Source organism: Oncorhynchus mykiss, chromosome 11 (genome assembly GCF_013265735.2).
Source record: "Oncorhynchus mykiss isolate Arlee chromosome 11, USDA_OmykA_1.1, whole genome shotgun sequence".
NCBI lineage: Eukaryota > Metazoa > Chordata > Actinopteri > Salmoniformes > Salmonidae > Oncorhynchus > Oncorhynchus mykiss.
Genome location: NC_048575.1, coordinates 66,088,936 through 66,107,788, shown reverse-complemented (window position 1 = coordinate 66,107,788; position 18,853 = coordinate 66,088,936). Strand labels below are relative to the sequence as shown.

The 18,853-nt window shown below is 41.2% G+C and overlaps 3 protein-coding genes across 10 annotated transcripts in view; all 3 read right to left on the bottom strand.

The window, feature by feature from the left end:
• mxd1 (MAX dimerization protein 1) overlaps positions 1-5,010 on the bottom strand; it is a 44,182-nt gene extending 39,172 nt beyond the window's left edge. Inside the window, exons 1-3 of one of the 4 annotated variants that reach the window (XM_036936154.1) lie at positions 4,278-5,001; positions 3,471-3,551; positions 2,634-2,733 (exon numbers count right to left, since the gene is read on the bottom strand). In XM_036936154.1, coding sequence (XP_036792049.1) covers positions 2,634-2,733; positions 3,471-3,537 — 167 coding nt within the window. In that variant the 5' untranslated portion in view covers positions 3,538-3,551; positions 4,278-5,001. Of the gene's footprint in view, positions 1-2,633; positions 2,734-2,932; positions 3,013-3,470 lie in introns of those variants that run through there. The other 3 variants (XM_036936155.1, XM_021621932.2, XM_036936156.1) reach the window with 3 other exon arrangements.
• Positions 5,011-7,395: 2,385 nt separating this feature from the next.
• snrnp27 (small nuclear ribonucleoprotein 27 (U4/U6.U5)) lies at positions 7,396-13,700 on the bottom strand. Its single transcript, XM_021621929.2, has 6 exons — positions 13,526-13,700; positions 10,929-11,058; positions 10,382-10,497; positions 8,741-8,820; positions 8,211-8,275; positions 7,396-7,755 (listed from the first exon to the last, which is right to left on the bottom strand). Exons 1-6 carry the CDS (start codon positions 13,560-13,562, stop codon positions 7,701-7,703), a joined length of 483 nt encoding a protein of 160 aa, XP_021477604.1. The 5' UTR covers positions 13,563-13,700; the 3' UTR covers positions 7,396-7,700.
• Positions 13,701-14,130: 430 nt separating this feature from the next.
• Positions 14,131-18,853, bottom strand: part of LOC110535093 (beta-adducin) — a 29,952-nt gene continuing 25,229 nt past the window's right edge. For 2 of the 5 annotated variants that reach the window (XM_036936149.1, XM_036936148.1), the window contains 3 exons: positions 16,793-16,919; positions 16,036-16,119; positions 14,131-15,300 (listed from right to left, as the gene is read on the bottom strand). In XM_036936149.1, the coding sequence (XP_036792044.1) occupies positions 15,035-15,300; positions 16,036-16,119; positions 16,793-16,919 (477 nt within the window). In that variant the 3' untranslated portion in view covers positions 14,131-15,034. Of the gene's footprint in view, positions 15,301-16,035; positions 16,120-16,792; positions 16,920-17,033; positions 17,204-18,853 lie in introns of those variants that run through there. The other 3 variants (XM_036936152.1, XM_036936150.1, XR_005034720.1) reach the window with 2 other exon arrangements.

Sequence of the window (18,853 nt, the reverse complement as noted above, 5' to 3'; positions counted from 1 at the left end):
TGATGACGAGCTTGGAGGGCACTATGGTGTTAAATGCCGAGCTGTAGTCGATGAACAGCATTCTCACATAGGTATTCCTCTTGTCCAGATGGGTTAGGGCAGTGTGCAGTGTGGTTGAGATTGCATCGTCTGTGGACCTATTTGGGCGGTAAGCAAATTGGAGCGGGTCTAGGGTGTCAGGTAGGGTGGAGGTGATATGGTCCTTAACTAGTCTCTCAAAGCACTTCATGATGACGGAGGTGAGTGCTACGGGGCGGTAGTCGTTTAGCTCAGTTACCTTAGCTTTCTTGGGAACAGGAACAATGGTGGCCCTCTTGAAGCATGTGGGAACAACAGACTGGGATAGGGATTGATTGAATATGTCCGTAAACACACCAGCCAGCTGGTCTGCGCATGCTCTGAGGGCGCGGCTGGGGATGCCGTCTGGGCCTGCAGCCTTGCGAGGGTTGACACATTTAAATGTTTTCCTCACGTCGGCTGCAGTGAAAGAGAGTCTGCATGTTTTAGTTGCGGGCCGTGTCAGTGGCACTGTATTGTCCTCAAAGCGGGCAAAAAAGTTATTTAGTCTACCTGGGAGCAAGACATCCTGGTCCGTGACGGGGCTGGTTTTCTTTTTGTAATCCGTGATTGACTGTAGTCCCTGCCACATACCTCTTGTGTCTGAGCCGTTGAATTTAGATTCTACTTTGTCTCTATACTGACGCTTAGCTTGTTTGATTGCCTTGCGGAGGGAATAGTTACACTGTTTGTATTCGGTCATGTTTCCGGTCACCTTGCCCTGATTAAAAGCAGTGGTTCGGGCTTTCAGTTTCACGCGAATGTTGCCATCAATCCACGGTTTCTGGTTTGGGAATGTTTTAATCGTTGCTATGGGAACGACATCTTCAACGCACGTTCTAATGAACTCGCTCTGTGCAACTGGGTAATGGACTTCTGAATATATACGGCTGTGATTATAATCGAAGAGAATTCCCTTGGTAGATAATGCGGTCGACATTTGATTGTGAGGAATTCTAAATCAGGTGAACAGAAGGACTTGAGTACCTGTATGTTGTTATGATCACACCACGTCACGTTAACCATGAAGCATACGCCCCCGCCCCTCTTCTTACCAGAAAGATGTTTGTTTCTGTCTGCGCGATGCGTGGAGAAACCAGTTGGCTGCACCGACTCCGATAGCGTCTCTGGAAGACTGAAACAGGTTTCCCTCAAGAATTTCTCTGTACTTCGACATCCATCATTCCTTCAATTCTGACCAGTATCCCAGTCCCTGCCGATGAAAAACATCCCCACAGCATGATGTTGCCACCACCATGCTTCACTGTGGGGATGCTGTTCTCGGGGTGATGAGAGGTGTTGGGTTTGCGCTAGACATAGCGTTGTCCTTGATGGCTAAAAAGCAACATTTTAGTTTCATCTGACCAGAGTACCTTCTTCCATATGTTTGGGGAGTCTCCCACATGCCTTTTGGTGAACACCAAACATGTTTGCTTATTTTCTTTTTTAAAGCAAATGGCTTTTTTCTGGCCACTCTTCCATAAAGCCCAGCTCTGTGTAGTGTACGACTTAAAGTGGTCCTATGGACAGATACTCCAATCTCAGCTGTGGAGCTTTGCAGCTCCTTCAGGGTTATCTTTGGTCTCTTTGTTGCCTCTCTGATTAATGCCCTCCTTGCCTGGTCTGTGAGTTTTAGCGGGCGGCCCTCTTTTGGCAGGTTTGTTGTGGTGCCATATTCTTTCCATTTTTTAATAATGGATTTAATGGTGCTCCGTGGGATGTTCAAAGTTTCTGATATTTTTCTATAACCCAACCCTGATCTGTACTTCTCCATAACTTTGTCCCTGACCTGTTGGAGAGCTCCTTGGTCTTCATGGTGCTGCTTGCGTGGTAGCGCCTCTTGCTTAGTGGTGTTGCAGTCTCTGGGGCCTTTCAAAACAGGTGTATATATACTGAGATCATGTGACAGATCATATGACACTTAGATTGCACACAGGTGGACTTTATTTCATTAATTATGTGACTTCTGAAGGTAATTGGTTGCACCAGATCTTATTTAGGGGCTTCACAGCAAAGGGGGTGAATACATATGCACGCACCACTGTTCTGTTTTAACTTTTTTTTTTTCAACAAGTTATTTTTTTTCCATTTCACTTCACCAATTTGGACTATTTTGTGTATGTCCATTACATGAAATCCAAATCCATTTAAAGTACAGGTTGTAATGGAACAAAATAGGAAAAATGCCGAAGGGGGTGAATACTTTTGCAAGGCACTGTAGGTAAGCTGGATAACATCAGAAAGACAGACAGACAATTGGCCAGGCAGGGTGAGGGTGTCCTGTCCTTTCAGGAGGGACGCCCGTCAGGGTGAACTGCCTGACTGCTGCAGTTTACCCTTGGACACCTTGATCGACCTCAAAAAGCTTGGATTCCCCACTATTGTATGTAGCTACTTGCTAAACTCTGTCTGAATCGGATTAATACTTTTCCCATCTGGGTCACTGTTGGGGCTAAAACTGGACAACGCAAAGGTCTTGTTCTCTGAAAAACTGATCTTGCAGTTATAGGGTATTCCCTTGAGGGGGTTTACTCTACACAAGGACGTATAGACAGAACTAGCTCAAATGACTATACCTGCTACTGGAGTTCTTCTTGCTTTTATTTTTCCGTTTCAAGCTGTCCTTCTCTTTGCTGCTGGTGAAAGGTAACATGGAGGCATAGCCATGTTCAGCTTCTGGAAATAAATTAGCAGGATATAAATCAATCCATCACTGTAATTCACAACACAGTGCAATGAATGCAACCATAGACATTCTAATGAAAACTGAGAGCCATAAATGTGAGATGAGGGAATACTGTATTTTTTGGCTAGGTAAGAAGTGAACTATTATTTGTATCACGTTTGTAGTTATATAGCTTGAGTATTAACATACAATCTCGATTTATGATAATTTCCCCCCTTTTCAGCCAATGATGTCATCTGAACTGGTGTAAACCCTGCTGGCTCCCCAGCCTAACCACAAAAGAGAGAAGAGGTGGGAAATCGTCTGGACAGAACATCAAGATCAAATCCATTGGCGCAAGCATGAACCTTTCCCGTGTGAATGTGACAAATAATATATTTTTTCGATCAAACATGGTCATTTCTGCATGTCAGTAAAATTGCAACACTATACTTCAAAGTGTTTGTAATAGAAAATATCCCCTGCATGGTCGACTGTTTTTGCTGCTGTGCATTTGTTGTTTGCTGTGAGCATATTGCTGCCAGCTGGTCCCCTTATTCGATGTACAATGCAATTATTAATTAATGTTTTTAAAATCTGGTCTACATCAATAATCAATCATTTATAATGAACCTGATAAATGGATTATGACAGGTGCACTCCCCAGCAATTCAAATGAGGCAGGGTAGGTCACTAATGATATAAAAACAATATGATACACAAAATGCTAAATATGTTAACACTGTACCTCTTTCTCTGCGATCAATGTATTCTGCTGCTTCGATCAACATCTGCACCATTTCGATCGCCGCCATTTTCAACAATAACACTGATAAAATGACAATCAGATTCAGAATTTGGATAGCTAGCTACTCAACTGCTTCTGACTGTGGCTAGTCAGGGTACTTCACTTTCGGTAATGAAAATAAGCAAAGATGGATGCAAATTCTCGACAACAGAAGTCAGTTATCGGTGTGTGATACTGCTCTTGATAACTTAATTATTGACTAAATACTTTGTCAAATTCGCTTGGCCGATGCTGGCTCGTGGTTACAATCGCTGTTACGGGTGCAAGCAAGCTAAATGCTAGCTAACTACAATGTTTGTGGAATCTCTAACACAAATATTTCAGGCAGAAAGCCTTGTTCTTGAAAAAGTAAAAATGACAATCCGCAGATGGCTCTCTAAAACAATTGACGTTGTAATTTATTAGCCGAACAGAAAATGTACAGCAGCTCAAGCTGGCAAGAAAAACTAACGTCTAACCGGTTAACAAATTAACTTCATACAGTCTGCCTTAAATATCAAAATGAGGTACGCTTGTGATAACCATATATTGAAAACATTCATCTGAGATCTATTCGAAATTTCGAACCAGCGAATATAGTTAGCTGTCCAACTTCAAAATAGCCTCGTCAAATTCAAATACTGTAACTAACAAGCGTCTAGTTATGCTGGCCGATCACGTGTGGGTCGTCTCGAGCTGCAAAGGCTGACACGAAAATGTTTATAAAAAAAAAAACTAGGTCAAAAGAGAAGCTAAATAAACTGCTACCTTGCAACAGTGTTTATATGAACGACAGCAGTTTTGCTGGTAAACTACTGTGTTTGCCAGAGAGCTTATGGGTGCGTTCGTAAATTGACTCTGGAGTGACCGAGTGCGCTCTGGGCGTTCGTAAATTCAGAGCGTTACGCTCTCGGAGCGCACACTGGACGCTCTGGCCGAGGAGTAGGGTTGTTCCAAGCATTCTGACCTTAACGGCAGTCAAGAACCCAAGCTAACGTTGGCTAGCTTCTTCCAGACAAAAATTGAGAGAACACCTCTGACCATTTTACTCGGCCTAGCAGAGCTGGTTAAGCTGTTTTCATGTTATCCATACTGTTAGTGACTAACTGAGATGCGGGCAACAATTTAATTACGCCTTTTCCCCCTACGTTTACTGGCACTGGACATTCGTTAATCCATCCGTTATTATGCACACTCAGACGAGAGTTCTCTGAAATCGGAGTGAATTTACGAACGCGCCCTATGTAAGCTGTGATGCGATTGGATACCCTAAATAGTAACACCAACAGGGCTGTCATGTGCAACTGGTTAACATTTTCGCCATTTTGGCGCCATCATATCATTGTTACAGGAAAAGAGCCACAATGGAGTCTTGTTTCTCTACTGTTGTTGGCAGCAAGTAAGTGTTTTGGCGTGCCATTGATTGTTCTCACCGAGTCAAATCGCGATTCGTCAACAACTCGCACGGGGCGACATGCTGCTTTCGCTGTGTACACCGGTGATTGTTTTTTCATTGTTTGCTTTATTTCGAGTTCAGTGGTTTGCGGAATTCACATGCTGCGCCACTATTGGGGCACTTGGTTTTGCAAGTCCCCCAATAGTGAGTGGCGATTTTTATTAAAGACCAATGGAGTGGTCTAAATTGTATACACTCCGCCTGACAGGGGCACTGGTTCAAGCAAACTTTCCATTTAACTAGGCAAGTCAGTTAAAGAAAAAAAATCTTATTTGCAATGAAGGCCTAGGAACTGTCTTGTTCAGATTTTTACCTTGTCAGCCCAGGGATTCGATCTTGCAACCTTCCAGTTACTAGTCCAATGCTCTACCCACTAGGCTACCTGCCACCCTGTTTTTCTTACAAGGTAATGCAGAAGCAACTTTTGCTGCAGAAGTCATTAAACCATAACTATTTAAAAAAATAATAATAATTCTAGAAACCATGACAAGAGAGAACAGTCCTCAAATTCCCGTTCGGGTAAATTTACTTCAGAAGACCCATAACCACTTGGAATCCCCAAATATGCTTGAAAACCACATAGTAGGTTGTTGATTGAAAGCAGGTTAGGAAATTGACATACTATGAGGGCAAGAGCCAGCGTTGAATTGTATGTGGTGGCAAAATATATTTTATGCGTGCTTGACTGCGCCATAGTTCGATTACACTTTGGGAAGATTCAGTTGTGATGTTCAGTTAGAATTGGATCAAAATGCCCAGAATTGCATCCATTTAATTGGAATGCAATTAAGTGCGACTGTACTATACTGAATAAAAATATAAACGCAACAATTTCTAAGATTTCGCTGAGTTACAGTTCAAGGAAATCATTCAATTTATATGAATTCATTAGGCCCTAGTCTATGGATTTCACGATTGGGCAGGGGTGCAGCCATAGGTGGGCATATCAGCCAATCAGAATGAGTTTTTCCCCACAAAAAAGGCTTTATTACCGACAGAAATACTTAGAGGGCCTCCTGAATGTCGCTGTGGTCTAAGGCACTGCATCGCAATGCTTGAAGCATCACTATATACTCGCGTTCGATCCCGGACTGTGTGACAACCGGCTGTGACCAGGAGTCCCATAGAGTGGTGCACAATTGGTCCAGCGTCGTCCAGGATAGGGGAGGGCTTTACTTGGCCAGGCGCCTGCAGGCTGACTTGGTTGTCAGTTGAACTGTGTTGTTTTCTCCGACACATTGGTGCAGGCAGGTGTTAAGGAACGCGGTTTGGCGGGTCATGTTTTGGAGGACGCATAATTCAACCGTCGCCTCTCCCAAGCCCGTTGGGGAGTTGCAGCGATCAGACAAGATCGTAAAATGAAAAAAATTATACTCCTCCTCCGCACCTCAACGATACCACAGGTGAAAAAGCCTGGAGGTGGTCCTGGGCTTGCGTGGTTACACGGAGGTGGCTTATGGTAGAGAAATTAACATTCAATGCTCTGGCAACAGCTCTGGTGGACATTCCTGCAGTCAGCATGCCAATTGCACAAACCATCTGAGACATCTGTGGCAAAACTGAACATTTTAGAGTGGCATTTTATTTTTTTATTGTCCCCAGAATAAGCTTTGTGTACCTATGGAACATTTATGGGATCTTTCATGTCACCTCATGAAACATGGGACCAGCACTATATGTTGCTTTTTCATTTTTGTTCAGTGTAGTATGCAAAAAAAGACTATGGCTTGAGCACGCCTAAACCATCATTTCGCAAAATGGTATGCAGCATCATCTGGATGTGTGGAACAAAAGTTTAACATTCACCTTCTACCATTTCTGTCAAGACGTCTACACATACAGTTTGATGCATACGTTCAATAAATCCAACCTATGAACCACACAATGCTGCAAGGCAAACACAGCATTCCATTGGAAATGAATGTACTTCTGGTGTAGCAAAACACAATGACGCTGTAGGTGTGATCAAGGGGGAGGCAAGACAGAACACGAACGTCAGCCGTGAGCAGTACATCACGTAGGGAACCGAACAGAAAATATAGCTCACTGAAAGAAAAGGGAACAGTATGCAACTAATGAATACATCAGTTTGGTGACGACAAATGGTGGAGATTCAACAAGTAGAATTGTTGGGAAACTAATAGAAATGACAGCAGACGTTCTGTGGTCAAAGGCGATAGGAAGGCTAACCGCTGATTTCAACCGTTTGTCCTTAAAACCATATACAGAAGATGACACGAGAAATGAGCCTAGAGGGGGAATTTGAACACAACTGAAGAGGGGTTTGTGCTCAAATCCCATCCATTAAAATTACTTGCCTTCAAAAATATTCTCATACCTTTCAGCAATCAATTAACTATCCCACTTAGACCTTTACATTTCAATAATTTGGCAATTTACATAAATCGTAAAAATGAGAATGGGCCATGATCTGAATGAACGTTTTTAATATGACCCAAAAACACCTCAATTAAAATGCACCCTGAAAAGCATATCGACCCAGGCATGTTGTCAACAAGACTAAAATAAGCTAAACATATTACAGAAACATTTCATTATATTCAGTTGCATGGGTCTTTGCATAACTTATATGCAGTGCAGGGTGTCAAAATGAGAAAAAAAAAATACATAATACAAAAAAATAAACTTCTATCACCAAAACACAGTCTAGAGACAACAAGGCTAAAATAGTATATTTTAGGGAACATCAATGAGTATGTTCTGTTTATCCTACTTCAAGCAATGAAATCCAGAGGTCTGTTGAATCCACCTTTTCTGTTCATGTACTGCCTGAAAAGAAAAAAAAATACAAAACGGTTACCATTACATCATCATCCACCAATAGGAGAGCCAAAATGTCTGCATAGAAACACCTGCAGAGGTGATTGGCAGCAATGAGCATAGTCACTGTTCAGACTGCTCAATATCAGCCAGGACCTTGTGCCTAGCAGTTGGAATTGTTGATTTATAAACAAATGAAGCTAGTTGGTGCATAAATCAACAAGATACGCTACTTAATAACAGGTGACCTGAATGTGATGGAAAATAAATAATATCCTAACAAGAAGGACTAGATATTGGTAGTCCCACACATTGATATATTATATACTAAATGCAGTCTATATTACAGCATTTTCACAACTACACGTGAGCAGCTCCACCCAATTTTGTCATTTAAATGTTATTTGTGAAATAAAAAGCCACATAAGACAACTCTTGGGGTTAATGATAATGAATCAACAGACCTGTATTTCCTCTTCTGAGACACATTGATAGCATGCGCATTGACTGCTCCATTGGTCTTCTTCCCCTGTTGGCAATGACAACTACATTAATACATCACACATCCAGAAACACGAGGTTGTTCAACCTTCGTTCACCTGTGGCAATAAACAATTAAGTTTTATCAAATCAAAACATCTTCCTGCAATTAAAAAAAAAAAACTGCCAGACAAATGGAGACCGAATTGAACTCCTTTGAAAAGATTCACACCCATTTCGGATGATCTTAGTCTTACAACAAACTGTTTACCAAAAGTGGATCGTGTCAAGTTCTTAGAAATCACTATTATGATTGTTAGATCTTTAATTCTTGATGGTGAAGTGCACCGTACAATCAGTTAGTTTTAGAAAATTGTGCCCCCTTGTGGTGAGTTGGACAATTTCAGCAATTATTCTGCAGACTCCAGATTAAATAAAATCTAATATCTACAGATATCTTTGGCAAGCCTAACCAGGAACCTCTAGATTTGAGACGAGTTGACAGAATCCTTACCTTTGTGGTGTCAAAGTTGCCAAATCCCATAATCTTCATCATCTCAATCTCCTCTTCTGTCTTGCCCTGCATGTCTTCCTCTATAAACAATACACACTTTTAGACACTGACATGCAACAGTAGTATTTCTCCATATTCTCACAGAAGGGGTGCATCCCAATTAGCACCCCCCCCCACACACACACACACACCAGTACCAGTCAAAAGTTGACATACTCATTCAAAGGTTCCTTTATTTTGACTATTTTCTACATTGTAGAATAGTGAAGACATCAAAACTATGAAATAACATATGGAATCATGTAGCTACCAAAAAAGTGTTAAATGAAAATATATTGTGTATTTGAGATCATTCAAAGTAGCCAACCTTTGCACACTAATTATCTCAACCACCTTCATGAGGTGGAATGCAATAAGTAACAGGTGTACCTTGTTAAAAGTTAATTTGTGGAATTTCTTTCCTTCTTAATGCATTTGAGCCAATCAGTTGTATTGTGACAAGGTAGGAATGGTATACAGAAGATAGCCCTATTTGGTAAAAGACCAAGTCCATATTATGGCAAGAACAGCTCAAATAAGCAAAGAGAAACAACAGTCCACCATTACTTTAAGACATGAAGGTCAATCAAGTCAGAACATTTCAAGAACTATTCTTCAAGTGCAGTCGCAAAAACCATCAAGCGCTATGAAACTGGCTCTCATGAGGACGGCCAAAGGAAAGGAAGACCCAGAGTTACCTCTGTGGCAGAGGTTAAGTTCATTAGTTACCAGCCTCAGAAATTGCAGCCCAAATAAATGCTTCAGAGTTTAAGTAACAGACAAACTCAACATCAACTGTTCAGAAGAGACTGCTTAAATCAGACCTTCATGGTCAAATTGCTGCAAAGAAACCACTTCTAAAGGTGACTAATAAGAGACTTGCTTGGGCCAAGAAACATCGAGCAATGGACATTACATGGAAATCTGTCCTTTGGTCCGATGAGTCCAATTTTGAGATTTTTGGCTCCAAACGCCATGTCTTTGTGAGACGCAGAGTAGTTGAACGAATGATCTCTGCATGTGTGGTTCCCACCATGAAGGAGGTAGTGTGATGGTGCTTTGCTGGTGACACTGATTTTATTTAGAATTCAAGGCACACTTAACCAGCATGGCTACCACAGCATTCTGCAGCGATACGCCATCCCATCTGTTTTGAGCTTAGTGGGAATATCAATTGTTTTTCAACAGGATAATGACACAAAACAAAAGCAGCCAACAAGTGCTCAGCATATGTGGGAACTCCTTCAAGACGGTTGGAAAAGCACTCCAGTTTAAGCTGGTTGAGAGAGCGCCAAAAGTGTGCAAAGCTGTCATCAAGGCAAAGGGTGGTTACTTAGAAGAATCTAAAATGTATTTTTATTTGATTAACACTTTTTTGGTTACTACATGATTCCATGTGTGTTGTTTCATAGTTGTGATGTCTTCACTACTATTCTACAATGTAGAAAACAGTAAAAATAAAGAAACACCTTGAATGAATAGGTGTCCAAAAGTTTGACTGGTACTGTATATATACACACAGGGCTCTGGTCAAAAGTACTGCACCATGTAGAGAATTGAGTGTCATTTGAGACACATACAAGGTCATAGCAGATAAACCACCTGAGATCTGATGCTCCTTTATTGGCTTATCCTTGGAATCCTTTTTATCTTCATCATCACGCCTGTCCTTCTGCCTGGAGGGGGAGCCGGAAGAAGAGCGCAGCCGGCGAGGAGACCTAAAGACAAGAGACAGAGATAGCTGGTGGACGGGTTATCTAGGCAGAGGTCCCATTCTATATCCTTCTTGAAGTGCGCACAAATCATTTTCCCTTATGGACTGGTTTAACAAATATGGTGGAAACTGGAAACACTCCCCTCACCCCAATCTAATGCTTGTAAATTCTTGAGGATGAGGAAGTGCACATTTGGGGAGAAGGGTGTGGAATCGGAATACAGCCCTAGTGATACTTTTGCAGTACAGAAATAGTCAAACTTCCCCCTAAGAGCACAAGGTATCACAGTCTCTTTAGCCAGATATATTTATGTCAATGGGAGTGTAGACCGAGGTTACACCACATAGGCCTAGAGAAGTAACCAATGACCCTGTGTGAGTCCACTGTCAACCCCCTTTTAGTTGAGATGACTCACTGGGGGTCTCTTCTCTCACCTTGAGCGCCGCCTTCGGGCTGGAGAGCGTGAGCGGCTCCTTCGCCTTTCCCTGTCCCGAGAACGGGAGCGTTCCCTCTCCCTGCGCTTTCGTTCGCGGTCCCTTGAACCCGAGCGAGAGCGTCGTCTCTCTGCAGACGAGGAACAAACAGACCAAGACATCACTTAATATGGCGGAAGACCAAGAACAGCATCCATGTTATGAATCCTTACATGAATAGAATTTTGTTTAGTGAATGGGTTCAATAGACTTTCGTACTACCTCGAAGTAGCTATGTTCATAGCATAGCATGTTCATAGCCCAGTCATAGTAGACCAGCAGAGGCTTTTGAGGGGTGGAAGGCTTATAATAATGGATGGAACGGAGTAGTATCAACCACATCTGATGTTTGATACCATTCCAACCATTAAATGAGCTGTCTTCCCCTCAGCAATCTCCACTGACTATAGGGACGTCAAACGTTCAGCCTGCAGCACAGACCCTTTGGACGCTCTAGTTTAGAGCGCCTGGTTAAATTGTGATTATGTGCATTTTTTTTAATATCTCTAAATGGTTAAACTACTGAGAAATATAAAGTATGTGATTATTGAAACAAATCTGTGTGTTTAACTTACTATCACGATAAATTAAGCTATACATTAATAAGATATGGGGGGAAAATGATATGTTACTTTCCATGTTGTGGACAGTATTTGTTAATACATTACACAAGCTGACGTTTTGATAGCATCGGGGTCATCAAATTTTTACCTCAAGTGCTTAAAACAGATCAATATATTTGATTTTGTAATGTTTATTTTGTCAAATACACTGGGGTTTGCAGGATTTCGTTTTAAAAATATTTTTAAATGTCACTGATACGCACACCAATTGATTTCAACGTGATAACCGATGAGTCACGACAAAATAGTGTTGCGTTTCTTTTCGTTCTGGTGACCCCTGTATCAAAATGCAACATTCCAAAATGTAGTTGACTTATGCAGGTTGTCCTCTAACCAGTGATGTAAAAAATATCTCCAGTTTCCATTAGGTTTTTCAGTTGTGGTAGTCAATAGAAGGGTCAACAGAAGGGGTAACCCAGACATCACAGGGGCTATAAAGATGAAGCATTCATTTAGAATGTTCTCAACACCAAACGAGAGTTGAAGTCCAGTCACGGTAGTGGGAGAGGATGAACTAGGTGAAACTGGGCAAACATTCTGCTAATTATCTCATCGATGAAACATCTGATCTCAATACATTAAGTTCCCAAAACTACAATCTGTTACAAACACAGTGCACTAAGTTAAAGACTTAGTGTTTGAAAGAGTGCAAGGTCAAATGGAGATTGTGCACACACACTTCCCAGAGGAGGCGTTCCCTAAAGGAAATATATGCTACAATAGGATCTCCCTAGCTCCTGTTTGGCTTCGCCCACCTCCTTGCTTGTTCTGCCCACTAAGCTTAATTTTCTCCCACTATAAACGGCACAGATTAACTATATTGGGTTAGACAGTATCTTCTTGCCAGGGGAGTTTTGTTAAGAATCCTGACGCTTGCTCTAACGTTAACATGCATTGTTTGCGGTACAGTTTTGGAAACATAAGGAACAAATCAGTTGTAATTTTCTCAAAACAAAAAAAAAGGTTAAATTACTATACACATTTAAAGATGCGCCATGCTTCTCCATTTCCTGGTATCTAAAATGTGTTTATGTGACAAAACAAGCAAGTATAGCATAGAGAATCATTGTACTATCTAAACCACTGTGATAAACATTTTCCATAAGCAAAAATTATTGTATTTTCAGCTGGTTTACGAAACCGAAAGTAAAACACACAAAAACGAAACTTGGGCACGGGAAGCATAGAAAGAGAGCACTTAAAACAGATCTACCGCGTCTCAGACTTGCTTTCAATGAGAATGACAGCTCTATAATTTGGTCGTGTTGCCCAAAAAGTTACATACTGCAGCTTTAAAGGGCTTTAGGGTTTACACGCTGCATGTGTCTAATTCCCCCTACAGTTGACCAATCACAGATGAAGGGCCGTAGACTTCGGGCAAAATAAAAATAGCTGAAAAGAATGCAAAGACCATAACGTCACAAATCATAATATATGCATTAACTCTTTACGATGGGAATTATGTGGACAGCTTTACAGCCTTGTTTATTACGTGTATATTTTTGCAGTTGTTAAATTAACGTTATTTTTATGTGACAAGAAAGTAGGAGGCTTTATGTTTCTAAAAACGTATAGCAATCGAGAATCCATTCACTTTTAGTTGCCGTATTTGTCTGCCAAAGCCAATCAGTCTCTAAACAGAACATACGTAACGTAAAGGTCCTTTGACTATAGTCCGGAGTAACGCTGTTTGGCTCCTTTACTCCATTATGGGCTAGCGTGTACACAATTAAAAGTTAACCAGATTACTGTAGTTTAACTACAATGTTTAGGGGTACATGTTAGTTGCGAGACCGAAATAGTGGTTATTGTTATCGTCAACTTGCTAGCTGGAATACATATGGACCTGTTTGTAAATAACGTATGATGCTACTGTAGCTAACTTTAGCAAATTACTATTATTGTCATCGTTGGTTATTCATTGCTAATACAAACCTCGCTTTGGTGGGGATCGGCTTCTACTTCTGCCCATTTTTAGGGCCTTAAGTTCTTCAAACAATAAGCAAAGTGAAACCGTCGACAATTTAACAGATTTCTGCCGTCTGATTTCAGTAACTCATTGCTGTTCTCTCCGCAGATGAAAAAGACAGGAAACCGGAAGCCCTTAACACAGAAAGATATCTTTACTGCCCCCTAGCGGGCTGGAATGGATATGAATAGCGTTACCTGTTGATTTCGTAAGTTCATGGATGAATCTCAATTTCATCCTCCTGGTGTCCTCTCTCATCGCCTCCTTCTCAAAATCCATCGGATGATAAAGCCAGAGGTCCCGCTGCTCTGACCATCTTCTCCAATGGGTTTTGAGCAAGAGGCGAGAAGAGAGAATAGGACTCGATAGTATACAATGCAATTTTTCCTCATGTCTTTATAAACAAAAACATATCTAACCAAGATGCATTAAAAAATAATATATTATATATGTCGGTAAACATTAAGAATATTATTTTCCCTAAGTATCAGAACCAGAACTGGACTTTACTGTACCTGACAATCATATGATCAAGTAAAGGTTAACTAACAAACAGCAGATCAAACCAAACTGGATTGAAATCAACTTAATATTTAATGACTGGTACATTTTAACCTTGGAACTTTTCACTTTACATTCTAATATGAAATAATACATTAAAAAAAGATATCACACATCAGCATTTAGATAACAGCTACTGATCATAAAAATAATTACACCTGTAAAGACGTATTTTGTACACATATTTCAAATACAATTTTGGGGATAAGTGGAATGTTTAGTGCCTTTTAGTTGGGCTTCAGTTTGCAACATCAAGCAACAAGTTTATTCCATGATGCGTATATCATATCCTTGCTTGGTATTAGTGGCATTTATAGCTTTCAGTTTAATGTTGGGAATTAAATTGTTTAAGTATTTATTTAATTTTTTCCCCTGCTGTCTATGTCTTGAATAGTTTGTATAAATGGAACAAGACTTCTGCCAAAAAGAGCACATTTTTATACCTGCATAATTCTACATATACTGCACCTGTGCTCGCATTAATGTACATACATGTGACCTTCATCTGACTATTAAAAACAAATAAATATGACAAGACCACGGGGTGCCTATGAGGATGCTTCAATGCAACATTGGTTTATATGCATACATGTCATAAGGGGTGCATAATTCAGTTGGAGTGCTGTTGATTCTATTTCCTTTTGCATTGTTGTGGATTGTTTCATGATCGTTAGTGAGTTGGAGAGAAACAATATTGCAAAAAAACATAGAATTAGAATTACTTCTAAACCCTATGCGCAAAAACAAGTAATGTTTTAAGAAATTGTTTGATAGTATAGATAGAAGCGTGTGGGCACAAAGACGTGATGAGAGGGACTGAACCATACATTTAGGAAATTTGAGTGAGTGTGTTTGCCTCTGTGTATGTGGCTAGAAATGGAGTGGTTTGTGTCAGAAGCATTTTACATGTCCCCTCAAGTTTCAGCTTTCTCTTTCTGCTCTTTCTTCTTGCTCTTCTTTAGAAATGAGGGGGCCTTGAACTTCTTTTTCTTCTTAGAGGGGGACTTGGAGGGGGATCCCTCAGGGGTGTTGCTGGGCAGTTTAGCGGGTGGCACAGCTGGGGGTGTAGAAGTGTCATTGGTAGACAAAGCCTTCATCCCTTTCTCCAGCTCCTCCGTGGTCTGCTTCTCCTCCTCTCCTTTCCCGTTCTGCACTGCCGTGGAGGCTGTCTTAGTCTCATCTTGTTGGATAATTGGCATAAAAAACAAAACAAAGAAAGAAATGCAATCAGATTAAATGGCTTTGTTTGTGTTATCTGTATGGAACAGTACACAGCAGCCATGTCATGTCATTGCAGTTCTGCCCAACATGCTTGGCTATTGAGAGTGCAACAACTTCTTACAGTTTGTTTCTCAGTACTTAGTATTGAAACAATATCTCAATACCAGAGGGGTGCCCTATGAGTCAGTGTAGACAGAGGAACATAGACAAACACGAACACAGAGATCGAAGGAGAGGGGTACATACAGTAGGTGTGGAGACAGATGGCCGTCACAAGACAGCGCTGAAATGTGGCACATTTACAAAAACAACAACAACAACCACCACCAAACCTCACATCATCAGAACATAAATCCCTTGTTACTCAGACATTGAAATTCTTATACAACATTGTTCTAATTGAGATCCATGCACATCCCTCCATGCATTGATATCAATGCATGTTTAATGCAAAAGTCCAAGTTACACATCTCAATTTAGGATTTAAATATTTTAGATCACCTATACTGTTTCCCACATTCAGTGACTGTCAGCGCAACAGGCATTGTCAATGAGCAGTTGAAGAGGCACATAGTGGAGGCAACAGTACAGGGTCCCGCATATTGTCATGTAGGAATTTGAGCAGTCCTTCTCTCCTGTATGCAAAGCAAGCAGAGACAGCTGAGTGTGTTCAGCACTCCCGGCCGAGTCTCACCTGAGGGAGGAGGATTGTAGGGGTGAGGGTTGTTGGTGGGGGAGGTAGCTGGGGGAGAGTCCTTCTCGTTCTCCACCTCATCCCCTACTCATGCACAGACAGACAGACAGACAGACAGACAGACAGACAGACATACACACAGACACACACACACACACACACACACACACACACACACACACACACACACACACACACACACACACACACACACACACACACACACACACACACACACACACACACACACACACACACACACACAGAGAGAGAGACAGCCAGTGTGGGGTGAGGAGTACATAGAGCTAATTCTAGTTAGCAATGGGCAAGAGTTGTGAGGCAGAGTTAGGAATTAATTAGTAATAGGTGAAAGAAAGACACATTAAGTGTACAGTCAGAGGTTACAGTGCTGTAAGTATAGCGAGCAAGAGAGATAGGAGCAGGTGTAAGTAATTAAGGCAACATTTGGAGAGGGATAGTGTAAGCCACATGCAAAGTGTAAGTGAGGGATAGCTTTTGGTACAGATATAGGATCTTAATTTGATCACTCTTTTGTTGCTGAGAATTTTCCTGCACCGTGAGCTTCGTGATTTACATAAATTCACTGAAAACCCACACTAACACAGTTACATTAACAGTATTGCACATTTCATGTAGCTTACTATTAGCCAGGTAATAACCTAACCACTGATTAGCAACTATTATGCTGTGACAGTATAGTTCAAATTAAGATCTCTATCTGTAGCAGTGCACTTACCATCTGTGTGACCTTCTGCTTTCCTCTGCACCTCCTTGCGGTACTCCTCCAGCTCCTTGTCTGTCAGCTGGTTAAATGGGTTGGGGGTCTCCGGCTCAAGTTTTGCAAGTTCTGCTGGGTCTGGAGACTAGGATGAAAAGGAAAAGGGAAGGATATTATCATTTTTGTGGTTTTGTTAATCATTGTCCACCCAAGGGGTTTCCCAATCTCATTTCAGTTTTGACACCCAAATAATGACTACCCAGAAAAGATGTAGGTTTCTAAGTCTTCCAAGTCTTCTTTGTGTTTGCTCCCAAGAGGTTTGGTTTAATTGTCTTCATGGTTCATGTCTTCTCAGACCATCTTATTTATTTGTTTACCTTGTGGACTGAGAGCACACAGTTTTACAGAAACGTGCAGTTTTTTCTGTACCTGAGGAAGAGTAGCAGGGTGGAAGGTGAGGGGTTGAATGAATTCATTAATGAATGATACAATGAGAAGTAGGGGAGTGGGATGATTAGTGGGGATGGTTAGGTGGCCAAAGCAGCTTCTGCAGCTGGGTTAGGAATTTTATTTAACCAGGACAACAGGTTAAACACCACATCTCTTGCGACAAGACCACAGGGCCTCAGTTTTTATTACATTTTGTTATAATATTTAATTTGAATGGGTTTGGAAGCAAATGTAAACAACCACACACATACAGTTGAAGTCGGAAGTTCACGTACACCTTAGCCAAATACATTTAAACTCTGTTTTCACAATTCTTGACATTTAATCCTTGTAAACATTGTCTTGGGTCAGTTAGGATCACCACTTTATTTTAAGAATGTGAAATGTCAGAATAATAGTAGAGAGAATTATTCATTTCAGCTTTTAATTATTTCATCACATTTCCAGTGGGTCAGAAGTTTACATACACTCAATTAGTATTTGGGAGCATTGCCTTTAAATTGTTTAACTTGGGTCAAACGTTTCATTTCGGGTAGCCTTCTACAAGCTTCCCACAATAAATTGGGTGAGTTTTGGCCCATTCCTCCTGACAGAGCTGGTGTAACAGGGTCTGTAGGCATCCTTGCTCCCACACGCTTTTTCAGTTCTGCCCACACATTTTCTATAGGGTTGAGGTCAGGGCTTTGTGATGGCCACTCCAATACCTTGACTTTGTTGTCCTTAAGCCATTTTGTAACAACTTTGGGAGTATGCTTGGGGTCATTGTTAATTTGGAAGACCCATTTGCAACCAAGCTTTAACTTCCTGACTGATGTCTTGAGATGTTGTTTCAATATATTCACATCATTTTCCTGCCTCCTGATGCCATCTATTTTGTGAAGTGCACCAGTCCCTCCTGCAGCAAAGCACCCCCACAACATGATGCTGCCACCCCTGTGCTTCACGGTTGGGATGGTGTTCTTCGGCTTGCAAGCCTACCCTTTTTCCTCCGAACATAATGATGGTCATTATGGCCACACAGTTCTATTTTTGCTTCATCAGACCAGAGGACATTTCTCCAAAAAGTATGATCTTTGTCCCCATGTGCAGTTGAAAACCGTAGTCTGGCTTTTCTATGGCGGTTTTGGAGCAGTGGCTTCTTCCTTGCTGAGCGGCCTTTCAGGTTATGTCGATATAGGACTCGTTTTACTGTGGATATAGATACTTTTGTACCTGTTTCCTCCAGCATCTTCACAAGGTCCTTTGCTGTTGTTCTGGGATTGATTTTCACTTTTCGCACCAAAGTACATTCATCTCTAGGAGACAGAAAGCGTCTCCTTCCTGAGCGGCATGATGGCTACGTGGTTCCATAGTGTTTATACTTACATACGATTGTTTGTACAGATGAACGTGGTACCTTCAGGCATTTGGAAATTGCTCCCAAGGATGAACCAGACTTGTGGAGTTCTACAGTTTTTTTTCTGGGGTCTTGGCTGATTTCTTTTGATTTTCCCATGATGTCAAGCAAAGAGACACTGAGTTTGAAGGTAGTCCTTGAAATACATCCACAGGTACACATCCAATTGACTCAAATTATGTAAATTAGCCTATCAGAATCTTCTAAAGCGATGATATAATTTTCTGGAATTT